The following is a 21,744-nucleotide window of genomic DNA, read 5'->3' as shown; positions in this document are numbered from 1 at the left end:
CCCAGAGTGGAGGAAGAATCCCCCTCCTCGGACCAGGCCTCCATTATTTCAGAACATTCTGAAGACCAGGAACATTCTTACTCCCCTTTTGAAGATTCTGATGCAGAGGAGTCCATTCCCTCTGTCTCCCCCCCTGAGGATTACTCTTTTGGGGAAACCTTACATACCTTGATGGAACACTTCCACTGGAAAGGCCAAGAGTACTCAGACTCCAAGGAAAGGCTTAGGGATTTTCTCTTGCTCCCTCAGCACAGGCCTCTGGCTATACCTCCTGTCTTAGACATTCTAGATGACGTGTATTCGGAGGCCTGCCTTAACCCAGATTCTTTACCTCCAGCTCCAGTCAAGCCTGACAGGTATTACCGGGTTCCTAACTCACACCAATTCCTATACAAAAGCCATGCGGCTGACCCAGAAACTATATCACAGGGTCCCAAGGGAATTAAGGCCTCCACTGCTAAAAGTCCATTACCTTCAGAGAGAGATTCCAGAGCTTTAGAGAAGTGGGGGGAAAAGGTTTACACCTCGGCCACCTTAACCATGAGGGCATTAAACTGTCAGTTCCATATGTTAAAGTACCAACAATTTCTGTTATCACAGTTGAGAAACAAAATGTCACAACCTGAACAACCAGACTTGAAGGAGTTGCAGGATTTGACACATAGTGCAGAACAAGTGGGTAAGCATACCTTGCAATGTGGTTTTGATGCTTTAGAGTCCTCATGTAGAGCTGCTGTTACAGGATCAGTCATACGTAGACATGCCTGGCTCAAAAGAGCAAACCTTACCAGATCATGTCAAAGCTAAATTACTAGATGCTCCCCTGCAAAAATATGTATTATTTGGTGTTAAAGCTGAGGAGGTATTAAAGAAAATGGAGGAAAAGGCAAAATCAATGCAAACAGTAAAAGATTTCCTACAGGTACAACCTCCACGTTTCAGTAGAAATTGGCCTTCCAAAAATTGGTCCTTTCCAGCCACGGACAGACCCCAAAGAGGTAGATACAGGCACCCGAGGGGCAGAGGGCAATCTCAAGGATCATTTAGAGGCAGACAATGGCAAGCACCCACACAAAGAGGTGGTGAGGATAGTTCACAGCCATTCAGAAAGCAGAACCAATGACTTCCCCTTTGCATGCCAAGCAAGGCTCAAATGGCAGCACCTTTAGGCGGAAAACTGGCATTATTTTCGAAAAATTGGCATATTGTCACAAAAGACAAATGGATCCTGGACATTATAGACAGAGGCTACAGATTTCACTTTCACACCCTTCCAAAAATGAGAGGCATGCCAAACCTGCCACACAATCAAAGGGCAGAGGCACAAAAACAAATTTCAGATCTCATGGACATGAAAGCTATTCAAGAGGTAGGAGGAAGAATCCCCCTCCTCGGAACAGGCCTCCATTATTTCAGAACATTCTGAAGACCAGGAACATTCTTACTCCCCTTTTGAAGATTCTGATGCAGAGGAGTCCATTCCCTCTGTCTCCCTCACAAGAACAGGGTCAAGGTTTTTATTCCAGACTATTCCTGGTACCAAGGAAGGGAAAAGATTGGAGACCTATTTTGGACCTATCCATCCTAAACACATTTTTACTCGTGCCAAAATTCAAGATGCTCACATTACAGCAGCTTCTTCCCATGCTGGGCAAGGAGTCTTGGCTGGTAACATTGGACCTCAAGGAGGCATACCTGCATGTCCCACTCAGACAAGATTGCAGACGATACCTCAGATTTTGTGCAGGTTCAACCCATTATCAATTCTCTGCATTGCCCTTTGGCTTATCTACTGCACCCAGAGTGTTCATGAAATGCCTGGCATCAGTAATCGCCTACTGCAGACTTCAAGGGATACAAATATACCCATATCTGGATGACTGCCTGATCCAAGCGGACAGCAAGCACATACTTATGAAACATTTGGCGTTTGTAATAATGTTGTTGAATTCTCTAGGATACACAGTCAACAAAAAGAAATCAGGGCTAATACCCTCTCAAACAATAATTTTCCTGGGTGCCAGCTTGGATACAAACACCCAGATGGCCTACCTCACGCCAGAGAAACAAGGGCAACTAACTCAATACTTCAGAAAACTGGCAACTTTCACCAGGCTGACTGCAAGGAAAATCCTGCAAGCTCTGGGATTCATGGCATCTTGCATCCTACTGATCCCATGTGCAAAGCTGCATATGAGGAAACTTCAATGGTACCTAAAAAACCTATGGTCTCAACACAGCCACAGTTTGGAAACAATAATACCACTAATTCCATGTCTTCAAAAGGAATTTCTGTGGTGGGCTCAAGCATGCCAAAGAAACACAGGTCTCCCATTCTGCAATCCTCAAGCAAATCAAATAATCACAACAGATGCCTCGGACTACGCCTGGGGGGTGCACATGACAGATCAGTGCATTCAGGGCAAATGGCCCCAAAAAGAAAAGCACCTACACATCAATCAGAAGGAAATGCTAGCAGTAATAAATGCTATTATAGCTTTCAAAGACCTACTGCATTCAGGCCAGCTATTGATAAGGACGGACAACACCACAGTAATGTGGTACATAAACAAACAGGGAGGTACCCATTCATACCCCCTATGCAGGCAAGCCATGTCTCTTTCGAACATGGCTCTGGAATTACAAATCGAGCTTCAAGCACCATACCTGCCAGGCAAGGAAAACACACTGGCAGACAACCTAAGCAGAAATATGACAGATCCACACGAATGGAAGTTGCATCCTCAAGTTTTCACAAAGATAACTCAAGCATGGGGAAGGCCAGACATAGATCTCTTTGCCTCCCACAGAAATCACCAATTGGCAAAATTCTGCTCAAGGATCTTTCATCCACAGGCCTGGAAAGTGGACGCACTCTCCTTCAGTTGGGCAACAATGACAGTTTATGCCTTTCCACCTCTCCCTCTGCTGCCCAAAGCTCTATTAAAAACCAGAACAGACAGACCAAAGATGATTCTCATTGCTCCAGACTGGCCAAGACAACACTGGTACCCACTCTTGAAAAGCTTGACGCATTCCCCACCATGGATCCTGCCTCTAATGCCTCTTCTACTGACTCAGCACAACTTCAAAACTCTTCACAGCCAGCTAAAAACACTCAATCTAGCCGCATGGAAGATTCCTTAAATTCACAACAGGCCCTACTCTCCAAGGAGGTGCAGGATGTCATTTTGGAGGCCAGAAGACCTTCTACAAGAAAAGCCTACTCTGCAAAATGGAAACGGTTTTGTGCCTGGAATGAGAAAAAGGGTCAGAATCCTGGAATACTGAATTTACCCCAAATATTACAATACCTAGCTGAGATGCTAAGCAATGGATTTTCATTCTCCTCCATCAAAATCCATGCCTCAGCCATTTCTGTAGAATACAACACTGATCCTCCTTTATTCTCTCATCCTCTCTTAAGACAGTTCCTCAGAGGGGCTAAGAATATAAAACCCCCAAGGAAACAACCAGTACCTGCTTGGGACCTCAATTTCATACTAGAAAAACTGACCTTGCCTCCTTTTGAGCTAGCTGCTTCAACAGAACTGCAATACTTGTCTTGGAAAACAGCCTTCCTCCTGGCAATCACTTCAGATCCCAGGGTTTCGAAACTACAAGCTCTCATGGCTGTGCAGCCTTTCATCATTTTCCATCAGGACAGAGTTACCTTACGAACCAATCTGTCCTTTATGCCAAAGGTAGTATCCAGGGTAGCCTTGAATCAGGCTATCCACTTACCTACCTTTTACCCTAATCCTCAAAACAAAGGGGAAAGACTACTACATTCCTTGGACATTCACAGACAGCTGCATTATTATTTGGACAGAACAAAGCCTTTCAGAAAATCAGAGCAACTCTTTGTGTCCTATGCTGCAGGAGCTCAAGGGAAGCCTATTTCCAAACAGACAATCTCAAAGTGGATAGCCCACTGCATACGCTTTTGTTACTCTTTTCATGGTAAATCTGTACCTGCAGGCATCAGATCTCACTCCACAAGGGCCACAGCTACCTCTGCAGCTTTCCTCAGGGGGGTTCCTACCAAAGATATTTTGGAAGCAGCCACTTGGAGTTCCGTACATACCTTCTCCAAGCGCTATCACCCACCATTATACTCCAAATCTAGAGCAGGCTTTGCCACTGCAGTCTTGCAGGGCATCCTGGCTCCTCCTAGTTCCACCTAGTGCCTACCACCCCTTTTTTAGCTTTGGGATTCTACCCATCTGTTATGCCTGCAGCTGTATGCACGATGAACATAGTACAGTTTTGTACCTACCATAAATGTAGATGTTCGAGTGCTAATACAGCTGCAGTCCAGGTTTCCCTCCCTCCTTCACCTCTTGGGACAGGCCTATTGGCTAACACCTCCTCATACAACCTGATTGGGGTATTCTTTTATGGTGTATTTGCTTGCAACTACTGTTTATTGATTATATTGCATTGCATTATTACATAATTTTATGTATTGCCTTCCTTCTGGGGGCACCTGACATCTGGGGCAAGAAAAACTGAAGAAAATGGCGTCAGCTGGATCTTTTATACCCCTGTCGCACTGACGTCAGGGAGGAAGCGACGACAACCGACGCCAGACCTAGACTTTGGAATTCGGCCAACTGAGGACCTGCCTGACAGCAGGAAAACCCATCTGTTATGACTGCAGCTGTATTAGCACTCGAACATCTACATTTATGGTAGGTACAAAACTGTACTTTTCCCCCTATGGTAAACTGTCTCAATGACAACTTTAAACCTTCCATGCCCTGCTCAACTGACTGTTCCTTTAGGGGAAAGATTGTCCTGCATGCAAAAAATTGGGAACTCGTTACCCAGGACAAATGGGTTTTAAATATAGTTTCCCAAGGATACATATTCCACTTCCACTCCTTACCAACCCCAAATGACTGACCAGACCTACCCCCAAATCAGTGGGCAGAGGCTCAAAAGGAAGTCCTCTCTCTTTTAAGCATCAGGGCTATTCTACCTGTTCCAGAAGATGAATGGGGGCAAGGTTTATTCAAGACTTTTCCTGGTACCCAGAAAAGACCATTTCTGGTGTCCTATCCTGGATCTGTCTATCCTACACACATTTTTGGTAATCCCAAAATTCAAGATGCTTCATCAGCTGCTTCCCATGCTAGGCAAAGATGCCTGGTTGGCAACACTGGATTTGAAGGAAGCCTACCTGCACATCCCAATAAGGGAATCTTGCAGAAGATACCTATGCTTTAGAGCAGGCTACATGCACAATCAATTCTCTGCACTGCCCTTCGGCTTATCTACTGTGCCCAGGGTATTCACAAAGTGCCTAGCTCCAGTCATTGCATTTTGCAGGCAAATAAATATTCAAATATACCCATACCTGGACAATGGTCTAATTCAGGCAGAAAGCCAGGACATGCTACTAAAACATCTGGCATTTGTAAAAAAAACCTTCTAACCTCACTGGGGTACACCATAAACGAAATAAATCGCATCTAGTACCCTGCCAACAAATTGCATTCCTGGGAGCAAGCTTGAACACAACTTCCCAGATGGCTTACCTCATGCCAGAGAAACAAGTTTACTTAACAGCCTACTTCAAACTACTGGCCACAAAGACCCAGCTATCTGCAAGGAAAATCCTGCAAGCCCTGGAGTTCATGGCCTCTTGCATTCTACTAATTCCATATGCAAGACTGCATATGAGGAAGCTACAATGGTATCTAAAAAGCCTATGGTGTCAACATTCTCAGGACCTGGAATCAATGATTCATATCATTCCTTGCAAATGGACAGAGTTCCTTTGGTGGGCCAAGGCCTGCTACCACAACAAGAGGATCCCATTCACTCTACCCCCTGCCGCCCAAACCTTGACAACAGATGCATTAGACTATGCATGGGGGGCTCACTTGGCAGGGCAGTGCATTCAGAACAAATGGAACCCGAGTCAGATGCACCTGCACATCAATCAAAAAGAAATGTTAGCTGCACAGAATTCCCTGACAGCCTTCAAGGACCACATTCTTCCAGGACAATTATTGGTAAAGACAGACAACACCACTGTTATGTGGTACATAAACAAGCAGGGGGAAACCCACTTGTACTCTCTCTGCAGACTAGCCATGGCTCTGTGGAACACAGCCTTGAGCTACCAAGTGCACCTACAAGCTCAATTCCTGTCAGGCAAACTAAATTCACTGGCAGACGACCTAAGCAGAAATCTCATGGACCCACATGAGTGGAAACCGGAACCAAAGATATTCAACCTTTTGAGAAACAAATGGGAGAACCCAGAGACAGACCTGTTTGCATCCCCTCAGAACTACCAATTGGACAAATTCAGCACAAGGACGTCCCACAGTCAAGCTTGGAAAGTGGATACCCTGTCCTTCACCTGGGAAAGCCTCTCAGTTTATGCCTTTCCCTCTCTGCCTCTCCTCTCGAAAGTTCTGCTAAAGATCAAACAGGACAAACCAAGGACAATACTGATTGCACCAGATGGGCCACGCCAACAATGGTACCCCCTCTTGAGCAGTATGTCCCAGCTGGAACCATGGCACCTGCCTCAGACTCCTTCCCTACTGTCCCAGCATGAGGGCCAGATTCTGCACCCTCATCTTCAAACCCTGAACCTTGCAGCGTGGGTAATTCCTTGAGCTCTCCAATAGCATCCCTCAGTAAGCAGGTGCTAGATGTCATTCTGGAGGCAAGGAGGCCTAGTACTAGAAAATCCTATGCTGAAAAGTGGAAAAGATACTGTTCCTGGAGACAGACTTAGGGGATGGGCACAACGGTGCCCTGCTCACTGCATATTCTTTAGTACTTACCAGATGTGCTCCACAATGGCCTTTCCTTCTCTTCAATTAAAATTCATGCCTCTGCCATTTCAGCTCATTATAATACTGAATCACCCCTCTTCTCTCACCCCCTGATAAAGCAATTCTTCAGAGGGGCCAAAAATTTAAGACCACCCAGGAGAGCCCCTACTCCAGCCTGGGACCTTAACTTTGTATTGGAAAAGCTCAATCTACCTCCTTTTGAGCCAGCTACAACTGCAGAGTTGAAATTCCTTTCTTGGAAAACAGGCTTCCTTCTAGCCATCACTTCGGCAAGAAGAGTGTCTGAATTACAGGCCCTCATGACAGTGGAGCCATTCATCATCTTCCATACAGACAGGGTGTCCCTCAGGACCAATCCTTCCTTTATGCCCAAGGTGGTGTCTAGTGTGGCCCTTAGTCCATTCATTTGCCTACTTTTCTTCCCAAATCCACAAATCAAAGGAGAATGAATACTGTACTTTTTGGACATGCACAGGCAACTTAGATTTTATTTGGACAGGACTAAGCCTCTTAGGAAATCTGAACAGCTGCTAGTGAGCTTTGCTGCAGGGGCAGAGGGGAGGTCATTTCAAAGCAAACCATTTCTAAGTGGATAGCCTATTGCATTCATTTCTGCTATAAGCACCATGGAAAACCTCCCCCACAGGGGATAAGATGTCATTCCACCAGGGCTGCATCTACCTCTACAGCCTTTCTCAGAGGTGTCCCTACCAGGGACATCCCAGAAGTTGCTACCTGGAGCTCTGTGCATACCTTCACCAAGCATTACCACATGCCTATGTTTTCTAAATCCAGAGCTGGTTTTGCCACTGCAGTCATGCATGGCTTAATAGCTGGTCCTAATGCTCTCTAACTTCCTCCTCCCTTCCTTAGCGTTGGGAATCAACCCAAATGTAATGACTGCAACAGTGAAACATGAAGAACATAGTACAGTTGTGTGCACTTACCATAAATGTAGATGTTCGAGTGTATTCACTGGTGCATGCCTGGTTACCCTCCCTTCAGCCCCCTGACTTCTCTTGGCTATACCTTTCTTCTTGTTTAGTGTATTTCAGCTTTCTGGAGTATTTGCTTTTTGTTGGAGGGGTAACCTAACATATAATTGCTTTCCATTATGGGGGCACCTGACATCTGGGGCAAGAAAAACTGATGTAATGGCGTCAGCTGCATGTTTTATACCCCTGACGGCCTGACGTCATGGAAGAAGACACAGCATCCGATGCAGGAATCCAAGACTTTGATATTCAGGCCGGCTGAGGGCTACTGCAGGCAGATTACCGAAATGTATTGACTGCAACAGTGAATACACTCGAACATCTACATTTATGGTAAGTGTACACAACTGTACTTTCCTGAATATCAGCAGTAAAAGCAAAACTGCATGCATGATATTGTCTGACATTGCTGGAAAAGATAGAGACCTATATGTTAATCACTTTATCCTTGTAGTCTGTCCTTGCAGCATTTCTTAGCAAGTGCTATTGAGTGATTCACTGCATAAAGGATGAAGGAAACAGCTGTTGCAGTGCTCAAATAAAACCAGCCATTTCCTTTACAAACTGTGTATGTATTTCTTGGCATTTTATATCTGAAATAAACAGTTGCTACTCTTGCTGTGGCTAAAACCTACTTTTTCTCCTTTTGTTATATGTATTAGAGTAACATCCCTGTTTGATGTTGTGTGCTGTCCTGGGCTGCATTTTAAAAGCACCCTCTCTTGTTTCCTGCTCTTACATTGACAAAGTAACTAATGAAACATGTTCTAGCAACATGGAAACCCTAAGTTGTAGTTGACAGCAATCTAGAATTCTGTTGCTCCAGTGATTCCAATTTTGATGTTACACGTACTTTACCCCTAGTCTGCAGAACTTTTGTATTTCTCTCCACATGAAATGTAGTTCTGATGTGACTCAGGAGGTATTGTTACAAATATAGTGTAATAATGTGTGTAGGCAAAGGCAGGCATGGTTAAAGTTTTTTGTTTAGAGGACTGTATACTTCCTAACTCATTTTTCTTATCCTGACCATTTTTCCTTTAAGCCACAGGTCCTGCCATGGAAATGCTTGATTGATCACTTTGTGGGGTGGGTGTCAGGGTTGGCTGCAGGATGTATTCAAGTTACAAGTTTTGGAAAATGTTTTCTGCTATGTTTAAGGAAGACCTCAGGAGATGAGGTGGCAGCAAGAAGCTGTGGCCAAAGGTAGTGGCTATTTGTCATTGTGGTAACCTTAGGACATACTGGTGGACACCAGTGGTGAAGGAAGTAGTGAACTTATAAGAGCCCTTCCATGTCATGTTGAAATAATGGGGCTTTCATATTTTACTTATAGGTCTTGACAGGCTAACAAGGCAGTAGCTGCAGCTGTCACTGACATGACATTGGGTTTGCTAGCACTGTCAACACATTTTGTAACCCTACAAAAGGCATCTGATGTGTCCTGTGGGAGGTAATAAAACCTGTAGAGAGTCTCAGAGCTGCTATGTGCTATTTGGCGCCTGTATTTGAGAAAGGAGTTATTTCCACGGTTCCATCTTTAAGACACATACATTCAGGGTGGACGTAGCACTCTAATAGCAGGTTTTGTTTCCCATCCTGTTTATGAGGATGTATTTTGCCTCCTATCCTGTCTGTGATTTCCTGAACAGGGTATCAGAATGCAGTCAATGTCTAAAGAGTATCCAGTTTGGGGAAGTAATGGTTGCAACTTTGTTGTTTGTAGATGGTGCTGTCCTCTTAGCTTTAGTTGCTATCTGCAAGTGAGAGGGTTCTTGCAGTCGGTTTACATCTGAAGGTGGGGGTGGGGAGCATACCTCTCAACCTCTTAGAGCAAAATATCTGGACAAAGCCTACAGTGATGGGGGAGCAAATAGGGACAGATTTTAAATATTGCTCTTACAAACTTAAAAAGTTGATAGAATAATAGGTTTTACATTAGCATGAAATTTTCTGACGGATTTGTGAAGTCTTAAAAACTCAAATGTTTTGTTATTATTTAATGACTTCAATCCTCAGCTATTTGCCAGAAAGGTACACATTTTAGGGGGAACATACCAAAAATATGAGGCAGACATCTGGGCATTCTGTGAAAATCTATACAGTTGAGAGGTATGGTGGGGGGAACAGTACTGTAAGCATTGTACTGACCTGTGGTGGTAACGTGAGAAGTGAGATACAATCATTAATCTCTAAGTTTAACAGTCAAGTCTGTCTCTCCTGTCTCAGCTATGGTTTCAACCTCTGAGTTGAGACTATGCATGCAAGCATCAGAAATGAGGTCCTTCACATAGTGCCTGTGTCCATTGCCTGTGATACATTGAAGAGCTTGGAAATCTGAAGGGGTCTTGGAACACAGCTAGTGTTCTTCATGGGTGATAGATATCACATTATAGTTTGGGAACCTTGTGAATATACCTTTTGAGCTGGAAGTGTATGTGGCATGATCTGCCTGGAAGGGTCCCTTTAGAAAACTGAGGACATGCTTGAGGGATTATGTCTCTTTCTTCTTACCTTAAAATGTCTGGTCATCCTACAGGCTGGGCTGGAAACTGTTGCAAGAGAAAATGGTCTGATTATTTTTTTCTCACTGTACTACAACATCAAACCTCTTCAATACAGGAGTTTGGAAAATGAGTAGCTGGATGGATGGAGGAAGGGATGGCTGGATTGCTGAATGGTTTGATGGCTGGCAGGATGTATGGATGGATGTATGGGTGTATAGATGGTGGCTGGATGGACGGATGGATGGATGGATGGATGGATGGATGGATGGATGGATGGATGGATGGATGGATGAATGGATGGCTTGATGCATTCCTCCAGTCATACCAAGTTTCACTTCATCCTTTTTAACCCTTCAAGTGGTTAACTTCGCTGAATAACTTTGTAATATTAGTAACATGACCATTGCTTCATTTCAGATCCCCTGCAGTACTGTTTATAAAGACACTGAAAAGGACTGTAAACTGTCTCAAGTATTGACCCCATCTGAAACCCCACTTGCCACCATCCTTGTATCTAATTTGACTCTGTTTACTGTTTCCCCTCTATGCTCTGTTGTTTAGCCAGTATTTAACCCATATTAAACACTAAGACGTGTTCTGTCTTTCTGGTTTGTTAACAAGTTTGCTGTATGTTACCATATCACATTTTATTTTATTTGTTTTATTTTACATTTGTTAACCGGGGGTGTCTGACTGAGCCAAAAAGGCCCTTTTTCAGCAGAGGCCCGGGGAGAAAAGCTCCACAAAGAAAAATTACAGATACATTTAGTTAGACATGATCAGTTGTTGTTGTTGTTGTTGTGTCTTTTGGCTTTTCCTGGTTAGGGGTCGCCACAGTGGAACTCCGGTCTGCTAATGATTGGCAGTAGATTTTTATGTGCCGAGTTGCCAGCCCTGACGCACAACCTTCAACGAAGGTACGCCCATTCACGCATGTCTCAACACAGAAGACGCTCTAGCTGAGAATCGAACAGGACAACGTCTATATGGTCAGTATACACACAAATTACAAAAGTCATGTTTTTACAGTGGTATGTGACACATCAACAGTTACAGTGGAGAGAACAAACAAAAAAATATTAATTTAAAAATAAAGGTAATTAATAGATTTGTGATGTACAGCTGAAATTTGGAACATAGATAGAATACATACATAGTACACAGGTACAGTACATACATTGTAGATTAGCTAGTGTTTGTGAGTAAGAAAGAAAACTATTATCAAGTACTCTAGTATGTATACCTTATCCACTTTCACTAGTATGGGGAGCAGTCATGGCACTGCCAACTTTGCTTGAGATGTTGCCTGATGAGGTCTTTAAAGGAGGCTTTGGATGATGTGTTGTGAATGCTAGTGGGGACAGAGTTCCATTTTTTAGCCACTGAACTACTATATAGCACATCTCCAAAGCTGTTGTAGTTGTTGGTGACTTCTAGTAGTAGTTTGCTTGATGCTGCACCACTGTGCACTGGGCGGCGCAGTGGTGCAGCGGTTGATGCTGACGCCTCACAGCAAGAGGTTCTCCGGTTCGATTCTTGGCTGGGGTGCCTTCTGTGTGGAGTTTGCATGTTCTCCCTGTGCTCGCGTGGATTTCCTCCAGGTACTCCGGTTTCCTCCCACACTCTAAAGACATGCTTCTGGAGCGTTTCTCCCCGGGCCTCCGCTGAAAACAGGATCTGTGGAACCTAGTCGGACTTTCCCAGTCAACAAATGTTAAATAAAAATAAATAAATAAATAAAATAAATGATCTAAGAGGCCTTTTGGCTGACTGATGTTGTACTAGGTTTCTGAGAGCAGGACACTTATTGGGGAGGTAATAGATAGAATGACAGAGGCAGAGATGATTGTAAGTTAGAAGGTTGGGCAGTTCAAGCCAGTGGAGCTGTCTCAAAGCAGTATAGTGATGAGTTCTGTATGAGCAATTTGCAGCAAAGCGGGCAATTCTGTTATAGCAGGCTTCCATTTTGCTTAGTTCAGTTTTGTTGAGATTAGTCAGAATGGGAGATACATAGAGTAGGGTAGATAGAAGTTGGGAGCGAGCAATGGCCGATCTTGTGTTGTTGGTAAGAAATGGTTTGATACGGTAGAGTGATCCAAGTTTGGCATGTACTTTTTTAATAGTTAAGTTGAGATGACTATCAAATTTTAGGTGGGAGTCTATGGTTATTCCCAATAGCTTAGCCTGTGCCACTGGAGTGATTGGAGTAGCATTTGTGGAGTAGATAGTGAATTGACTGTTATCAGTGTTTTTGTTAGAACTGGTTATAATCATAAGCTGAGTTTTCTTTGGACTGAGGATAAGTTGGGCTTTGGTAAGGTAGTTTTCAACGTCAGAGAATGCTAGCTGAGTTGTTTGCAGGAGGGTGGGAATGTTTTGTGCAACACAGATTAAGGTAGTGTCATCTGCGTACTGAATGATAGATGCATGCTGTGTGGAGGTATGGAGGTCATTTGTGAAGACTGTGAATAGTAGTGGTCCTAAGATAGAACCCTGTGGGACTCCTATAGTTATGGGCAGCTGAGGAGAGAGAGAATTTTCCTATTTCACAGCTTGGTACCTGTCAGTTAAGTAGCTTTGGAACCAGGTAAAAGTGGAATTTGATAGGTGATATTGGTTTAGTTTGTTTAGCAGGATTTGGTGTGAGACTGTGTCAAATGCTTTGGACTTATCCAAAAAAAAGAGTTGACACCTGTAGGGCTTCATTTTTGAGACTGTTTACTGTGTCTGTGAAGCAGAGGAGGGCTATAGTGGTACTACGGGCAGGTCTGAAACCATGCTGAGTGGGTGACAGGATGTTGCTGTCTAGGAGATAGTTTAGCATCTGGGTATGGATGCATTTTTCTAGGATTTTGGCCAGGGGGGAGAGTAAAGCAATGGGTCTGTAGTTATTAAGTTCAGTGGAGGTCCCGCCTTTATGTATGGGTGTAACATAGGATATTTTCCAGAGTTTGGGCACATAGTTTTCAACAATTGATCTGTTTATGAGAGTGGAGACTGGGATAGCAATAGCATCTGCTGTGAATTTCAAGAAATAGCTAGGGAGTAGGTCTTTACTAAGGTATGTGTAGACTGCATCCACAGCCTTTGTCTGATTAAGTACTACAAACTTCCATTCAGACACAGAATTATATTAATTTTATCTTACGTACATGAGAGAGATTTTTTAAAATCTTGAGCCCCTGTTAGAAGCTATCTCCTCACAGGTATCTTGTCTGCCACAGACCTTTAATTCTATAGACACCATATACACTAGCTTCCAAATGTAAGCCCAGCATGCAGAGGAAACAGTTTTCTAGGCAAATAGAATCATAAAGCTTTAAATTAGGTAGACAACTACATTTCTGCTTTAATGGTTATATTAACATTTTTCCGACACTTGGTTTACATACCTTGTATTTTAAATGTATTGCATTTTGAGTGATATGAAGTAGGTATTCTTTAACTGGACTCTGTATATCTGTTGTAACTTGTGTCTGCGGTCCTTGTAATTCCTGAAAGTCATTCAGTGGGATCAATCCACCTTCTCCACTAAGAAACAGGAAAGCAAAATAAAGCTTGTTTTTGTGAGATACACAGTCATTAATGTATTTTTTTGTTTCTTTAGGTACGAGTTTGGAGATACCTAAAAGGCAAAGAAATGGTGAAAAGTGCAAATCTTGTTGAAGGTGGTAACAAAGTGATGATTGGTGGATTTGGTGATCCTTTGATCTGTGACAACCAAGTTTCTACAGGGGACACACGGATTTTCTTTGTCAATCCTTCACCTACATCTATGTGGCCTGCACACAAAAATGAACTCATGCTGAATTCCAGCCTGATGAGAATTACTCTAAGGAACCTGGAAGAAGTGGAGAACTGCGTTGAAGGTCAGATTTTTTTTTTTTTTTGGTTTTCCTCTTTGTGTGTTAACATTATTGTCTAAAGTATTGCCAGGACAGCAGTGAAACTGATTTTGCTGCCTGCAAAAGTTCAGATAAACTGTGTTCACTGTGCCCCATTTTTTGTTCTCTTTAGTGTACTTTCTGTCGTAAAACATCTATGAGTATTTCTATATGCTGCAGTGTCAGTGAGAAACAGTTTCTGAAACTTGACTGTAACATTGGCATGCCATGCAACTAATTACAATTTAGCTGAAAAATGTTCAGTCAGCTTTGATGGCACGTGTGTGTGTGTGTGTGTGTGTGTGTGTGTGTGTGTGTGTGTGTGTGTGTGTGTGTGTGTGTGTGTGTGTGTGTGTGTGTGTGTGTGTGTGTTCTTAAAAGCTCCAGTCACATATACAGTATGGTGCAGTGGTTTGCATTTTTGCCTCACAGGAACAGGTTCCCCAGTTCGATTCTTGTCTGGGGTTCTTTCTGTATGGAGTCTGCATGTTGTTCATGTGGATTTTCTCTGGGTGCTTTGGTTTCCTCCCACATTACAAAGACATGCATCTGGAGTATTTCTACCCGGGTCTCTGCTGAAAATTGTCTTGTTCCAAGTTGAACTTTCCTGGTTAACAGATGTTAAATAACTATTTGGTAGTCCTGTTTTTTTTTCTTCTTAAATTTAACTACCATACTCTGACATGGCATTGATATCTTGGAAAGTAGCAGAAATGAATCACACTGAAATCATTAAAACGATGTACACAGTAAGGTATTGTTGAGTGGGTAAGAATGCTAGGCAATAACACCCACTCACCCTGGTTAATACTTTATAGCTGTACTGTAGTATAGAGAGAGTATTTTAACAAAGTAGTATGCTCTGGTTCCATTGTGGTGTTGTCTGATATGATGTACTTGTACAGTGCAGCACCTGTCTAGAGTGTAATCCCGAGAAAGGCGTGGAACACCAAGAAGCATGTAGGATCATGACAACAGCCAGTAAACAAGGCAAGTGACCCTTTGGATGTGAGAAATATGTGTCAGGAAATGCTTGTAGTATATATCCCTTTATTCCATGAACCCCAGGCTAGTGTAGTTTTTAGGCTCAGGTACAACGACATTGGCTTTTACTGCTAGGGCTACTGACCTGCTAATGAACAGCAAGTATTTGGAGTTTAATAGATCCATTATTATTCATGATTGGTTGAGACATGCCATGCGCTTATTGGGCCATGCTATACTTAATAGGATGGCTTTCCTCAAAGGCCTAATGAGTAGATTGCTGCAGTGGTGCCAGTAAAGCGCTGCAATATTGGGGTGGGGAAGGGGAAAGTGAAACTGTCTGGACTGGTTAATGGGAAGACATAACCTTGCTCAGTGCTGGAATTAAAGTAGTGCTCCAGTTCAGTGTATCCACTTACCAAATAAGTAAGTACAATGTAAAGTGCTGAGGTGTATTTTAGTTAACCTTATTACTGTTAGTTTATTTCTACATGTCCGGTAGGAATGATATTTAAAGATGAACATTTCGGACCAGGAAGTGCTCTAGGAGATAAGGCTGGTTCTGGTGAGAACCCATTCACCCAAAAAGGATTCATTCTGTTTTATCTGATTAATCAAAAGTTTATCTAATTTTTTTCCTGTGGAGTTCTTTTAACCTTTGCTCCCCTTTATAGTTGGAGAGTTCTTCCCATCTCTTCCTAATGTGACTAAGTACAAGTTACTGAATCTTGGGATAAGTTGTATAAAATGTAAGTTGACACATTTTCTTTGGTTTGCTGATTCCAGTATATTGTTCATCAACAGAGATATGTGCACATACATGGAGATTCAGTGACTGTAAGCTAAATGAATGTCCGATTAAAATAAATTACAGAAAAAAATCCAACAACGTTTAGAAGAAACAGTGGAGTCTTGTGTGACTAATAATGCTGTCCTGTCCTCTACTTCAGATTGAACCCAGGACGCTGTACACTGTAGTCAGAGCAGTTAACCGCTAAGCCGTCATAGCTATCAAGTGAAACTTTCTCTATTTTTGTAACTGTACTTTAACTAAGTAATATGGATTATTGTAACATTATTTGGCTTTTGCTGGCAGTAAATTCTCCATATGTAGTCATGACAGATCACGTGAGCAGATACACAAGAGTATTTGTCATTTTAAGCCCCCTCACTTACTCCAGATGTGTCCAAAATGTGTTGTCTGTCTAGTAAAAGTGAACACTACAAAAGGGAACTGTGGGTAAATCCTGAGATATTTTGGACAGGTTTGAGGTGAGCTTTTAGTGAATTTGGTCATGCTTTTATACTCTTGTGTGTTTCTTTGCCTATAGCAGCCATTTGTTTACTGGAGTGGCGAGTACAGCAATATCAAGTGTGTTTTTTTTGAGATTTACAGAGAGCAACAGTTTGGGATTGTCTGACAGTAGTGTTGGTGTTGATTCTGCTTATAGTCTGTAAAATAGTTGCTTAACATTGATGACCTCACAAGTATGTCACGTGATTCCCCTCTAGTCATATACAAATGGCATATCAACTTTTCACTATAAAATTTACCTGCAATACAAAAACACATACCATTTTTTAACAATGATATCTAGTTTCATTGTTTTTGACCAATTTTTCATCTGCTTATGGGATTTAACAGTTTTCTCTGAAATACAAATGCCTAGAAGAAATAGTTGTGTTGTATAGATGTGTACCATATACTCTAAAATTGTGCAGTGTTTCAGCTGCTGTCACAACGAAAGTGGAATATGATAACGTTCTTTGCAGCTTCTGTGACCTTGACAATTACCCTGTTTGGTATTGCATCTTTCATGCTGTTTGCAAGGATTATGTAAGTAATGTCAGTAACAACCTTGTGTTTTTCTGGAATCAGCAATCTTCAGAGGTTATCCTAATCCTAATGAGATCATATTTATAAAGGACAAAACAAGTCTCCAAGTAAAGCCTTTCCCTGAATAAAGGTCCAAATCTTTGAAATAATTTGCTTCACAAGCAGACTTCTTATGTTTCAGATTAGTACAACGTTCATAAAACTTGTGGTCTCTTTCACTGCATGCACAGTTCCTTGTTTGTTTTATTGTGACATAGATATATTAAATATATCATCTGCACAATAAATGCATATTAAGTATATGTAAAATAATTGAAACATTATTACACTAAAGTCAGAATGTCTGGTAGATAAATTGCAAATGTTTACTGTAGGATTAATATAGCCAGGGTCACAACAGTAATATTAATGGAAGGTGTGTCATGTTAGCCACACTTTTTTTTTTTTTTTTTTTTTGTAATTTAAATGGCACATTGTAAGGAACCTTTAAATACCATGTACAACCCTCCAGATCTTTGCAACATGTTGTTTGCCTGAGTTATGTATTTTTTTTTCTCTTCAACACAGTTGTTGTTGTAAATGGCTGGTGTGGTTGTACAGCTGTCAGTGCTGTTAGTTCTGAACTGAAGGGTTCATCTCGCCCTCTTGATGTAGTTCACGTTTCTATGTTCTCCCTTGTTTGCATTTGTCGTGCTCCACTCATTTTGATTGTCTCCTTTATTCAAAGACATGCTGCTTGTATTGATCTGTATGTTTGCGTTGTAGACCCCTGACAAAAGAGCTTTTGGGTCAGTGGGCTTACAAAATTAAGACACTGTAATTAGTAAATAGGTGATTATTAGGTTAATGGCCCTGGGGGGCCTTTTTAAGGCCAGCCGTGCTCCAGAAGGTGAGAATCAAAAGTAGTACCTTGTATCTGTGAGGTAAACGCTTTAACCATTACGCCAAACTCCAGATGTTCATCGTGTTACCCTGCTGCAGTCATCACACTTGGGTTATCCGCCATCAGGCGGTCCCACAGTCGGCCTGAATTCCAAAGTCTTGGTCCGGCATCCGTTGCTGTCACTTCTTCCCTGACGTCAGTGCGCCAGGGGTATATAAGAGGCATCCGACGCCATTTTCTTCAGTCTTTGTTGCCGCGCAGTGCCCGAAGCAGAAGCAGTTCGCAAGTGCCGGTCAGCCGACACCTGAGATTTTCGATTCGAATTTCAGTCCGAAGTCTTCAATAAAGCTAAGTACCCCGTTGGGGAACCTTTTCTTGCCTCAGTCCGATGTCAGAAAAAGTTAACAATTGCATTTCTTGTGGGAAGCAAATACCTCATAAGGACTTCCATTCCTATTGTATTCCTTGCCTAGGCCCAGACCACGACATCACAGGTTGTCAGTTTTGTGCTAGGTTTAATAAACGAACTATCAAACGCCGTTTTGACTTCGCACGACATTACTTTGGTAGGAAATTTAATTATATCATGCCGTCGGAGCAGCCGACGACCGGCATGCATAAAAAACACAAGGATAAGGACAGGCAGCTTAGGAACAAGCCAGATTCCGAGGCCTCTGCTGGGCCTGACGCCGGTTCTCCGTTTTTCAGTGAGGCACCTACACAGCCCCTGACAACCGCAGAACTGGAACCCCAGACAGCTGCAGATTCTCAAGCGGAGTCTACTAGGCTGACGCAGCCAACTTCATTAGGCCCTTCCAACACTAGAGCAGAAGTAGACCCCGGTGCAGTGGAAACACCTTTGGTTGCAGAAGGTGTCTTCAGACCGACTACACTCACCTTTAAATGTTATGCTAAGCTTAAAACTCCTTTAAAACCAAAGACGACTGTACATCGGTCTACAGTTCAAGGCCCCATGCCTAAGAAACAGATGCTTAAGATGGCTGAAGATTTGATTACCCTAATCAGGAGTTCCCATCCCCCTCCTGATAAAAGACCAAGACAACAGGAGGATTATGTTTCTTCTGACCAGGTTTCAGTTTCCTCAGATTCTTCTGAGGAACAGGATTACACTTTTCCACCTTATGAAGACTGATGCTGAAGACTCTATTCCCTCAGCATCTCCCCCTGAAGACTTCTCCTTTGGGGAAACTTTATATGCCATGAGGGAACATTTCCACTGGGAAGGCCAGAACTACTCAGATTCTAAGAAAAGGCTCTGAGAGTTCCTTTTACTACCCAAGCACAGACCTCTTGCTATCCCTCCAGTTTTAGATATTGTGGATGATGTTTACTTGGAGTCTAGTCTAAATCCAGACTCTCTACCTCCTGCTCCAGCCAAACCAGACAGATACTACAGAGTACCCGACTCATACAAATTCCTTTATAGAAGCCCTGTGGCTGACCCAGAAACAATTTCCCAGGGTTCTAAGGGAGCTAAAGCTTTTATGGCTAAAAATCCTGTGCCCTGTGAAAGGGATTCCAGAGCCCTAGATAGATGGGGAAAGAAAATCTACACCTCAGCAACTCTGGCTATGAGAGCATTAAATTGTCAGTTTCACATGCTGAAATATCAGCAATTCCTAATGCCTCAATTAAAACAAAAAATGAGCACACATTCAGAACAGTCTGAATTCAAGGAAATGCAGGATCTGTTGCATGCAGCTGAGCAGGTGGGCAAACATACTTTACAATGCGGATTTGATTCATTGGAAGCTTCCTGTAGAGCAGCTGTTACTGGCTCTGTCATACGTAGACATGCTTGGTTAAAAGAACAAACCCTTCCTGATCATGTTAAAGCAAAATTATTGGATGCACCTTTACAGCAGGATGTATTATTTGGTGTCAAAGCAGAAGAGGTTTTAAAGAAAATGGAGCGTAAGGCAAAGTCTATGCAGACAGTCAAGGATTTTTTGCAAGTACAACCCCTTCATTTCAGCAGAAATTGGCCAACAAAAAACTGGTCCTTTCCAGCTTCTGAGAGATCACAGAGGGGCAAATACAGACGCCCAAGGGGCAGAGGTCAGTCACAAGGCCCTTACAAACCTCGCCAATGGGGTACTGCTACCCAGAAAGGAGGAGAAGACAGGCCCCAAGCTAGCAGAAGACAAACACAATTACTCTATCCTCAAACTACCAAGCAAATCTCTCCTGGCAGCTCCCTTGGGAGGAAAATTAGCGTTTTATGCAGACAACTGGCACATCATCACAAAAGGCAAATGGGTCCTAAACATTGTCTCTCAAGGATACAGATTCCATTTTCATACCTTACCAAGGATAAAAGGAATGCCAAACCTGCCACCAAATAAATGGGCAGAGGCACAAAAACAAATTACAGCTCTCATGGACATGAGAGCCATTCAACAGGTACCTACACAGGAGCAAGGACAAGGATTTTACTCAAGACTCTTTCTAGTCCCAAAAAGGACAAAGCATGGAGACCCATTCTGAATCTTTCAATTCTGAACACCTATCTGCAAGTACCAAAATTCAAGATGCTAACACTACAGCAGCTTCTTCCCATGCTGGGCAAGAATGCTTGGCTAGTAACGTTGGACCTCAAGGAGGCATACCTGCATGTCCCTATCAGACAAAAATGCAGAAGATACCTCTGCTTCATTGCAGGTTCAACGCATTATCAATTCTCTGCACTGCCCTTTGGCTTATCTACTGCGCCCAGGGTGTTCACAAAATGCCTGGCACCAGTAATTGCATACTGCAGACAAAGAGGAATTCAAATATACCCATACCTGGATGACTGCCTTATTCAAGCAGAAAGCAAGGACATTCTTTTAAAGCATCTGGCATTTGTCAAACACCTTCTAAGTTGCCTAGGGTACAAAGTAAACAAAAATAAATCAAAACTAGTGCCCTCACAAAACATAATATTCCTGGGTGCCAGCTTGAATACAATGGCCCAGATGGCTTATCTCACGCCAGACAAGCAACAACAGCTGACTCAATATTTCAAAATAATGGCAACAAAGACCCAACTCCTTGCAAGAAAAATTCTGCAGGCCTTGCGATTCATGGCATCTTGCATACTACTAATACCATTTGCCAAACTGCATATGAGGAAATTACAATGGTACCTGAAAAGCGTATGGACTCAGCACAGCCACAGCTTGGAAACAATGATACCACTCATTCCCTGCCTTCAACAGGAGTTTCTATGGTGGGCACAGGCATGTCACCTCAACAAGGGTCAGCCTTTCACCTTACCCACAGCCAGGCAAACTATGACAACAGATGCATCGGACTATGCCTGGGGAGCACACATGGCAGGACAGTGCATTCAAGGCAAATGGACTACAGATCAGAGGCATCTGCATATCAATCAAAAAGAAATGCTAGCAGTACAGAATGCCCTAACAGCTTTCAAGGACCTCTTACACCCAGGGCAACTAATAATAAAGACGGACAATACCACAGTTATGAGTTACATAAACAAGCAAGGGGGCACACATTCCTACCCTCTATGCAGGCAAGCAATGACCTTGTGGAACACCGCACTGTCTTACCAGGTACAATTACAAGCACAATTCCTGCCAGGAAAGAAAAACACATCGGCAGACGACCTAAGCAGAAACATTATGGATCCACACGAGTGGAAACTAGATCCACAAGTATTTGCAATGATAGCTCAAAAATGGGGACGCCCAGATATAGATCTGTTTGCAAGACCCCAAAACTACCAGCTTCAAAAATTTTGCACAAGGACATTCCATCCACAAGCTTGGAAAGTTGACACCCTCTCATTCAGTTGGAAAACATTA

At 42.8% G+C, this 21,744-nt stretch overlaps 1 protein-coding gene across 8 annotated transcripts in view; it reads left to right on the top strand.

The window, feature by feature from the left end:
- AGRN (agrin) overlaps window positions 1-21,744 on the top strand; it is a 3,161,231-nt gene that overhangs the window by 140,600 nt on the left and 2,998,887 nt on the right. For all 8 annotated transcript variants that reach the window (XM_044063089.1, XM_044063082.1, XM_044063083.1 and 5 more), the window contains exon 2: window positions 13,931-14,192. In XM_044063089.1, coding sequence (XP_043919024.1) covers window positions 13,931-14,192 — 262 coding nt within the window. The remainder of the gene's footprint in view (window positions 1-13,930; window positions 14,193-21,744) is intronic.

The sequence above is a fragment of the Protopterus annectens genome, chromosome 2.part1 (assembly GCF_019279795.1).
Source record: "Protopterus annectens isolate FY-2018-M chromosome 2.part1, PAN1.0, whole genome shotgun sequence".
In the NCBI taxonomy this organism is placed as follows: domain Eukaryota; kingdom Metazoa; phylum Chordata; order Ceratodontiformes; family Protopteridae; genus Protopterus; species Protopterus annectens.
Note: the sequence above shows the minus strand (reverse complement) of the source record. Positions and strands in the feature narration are given on the sequence as shown.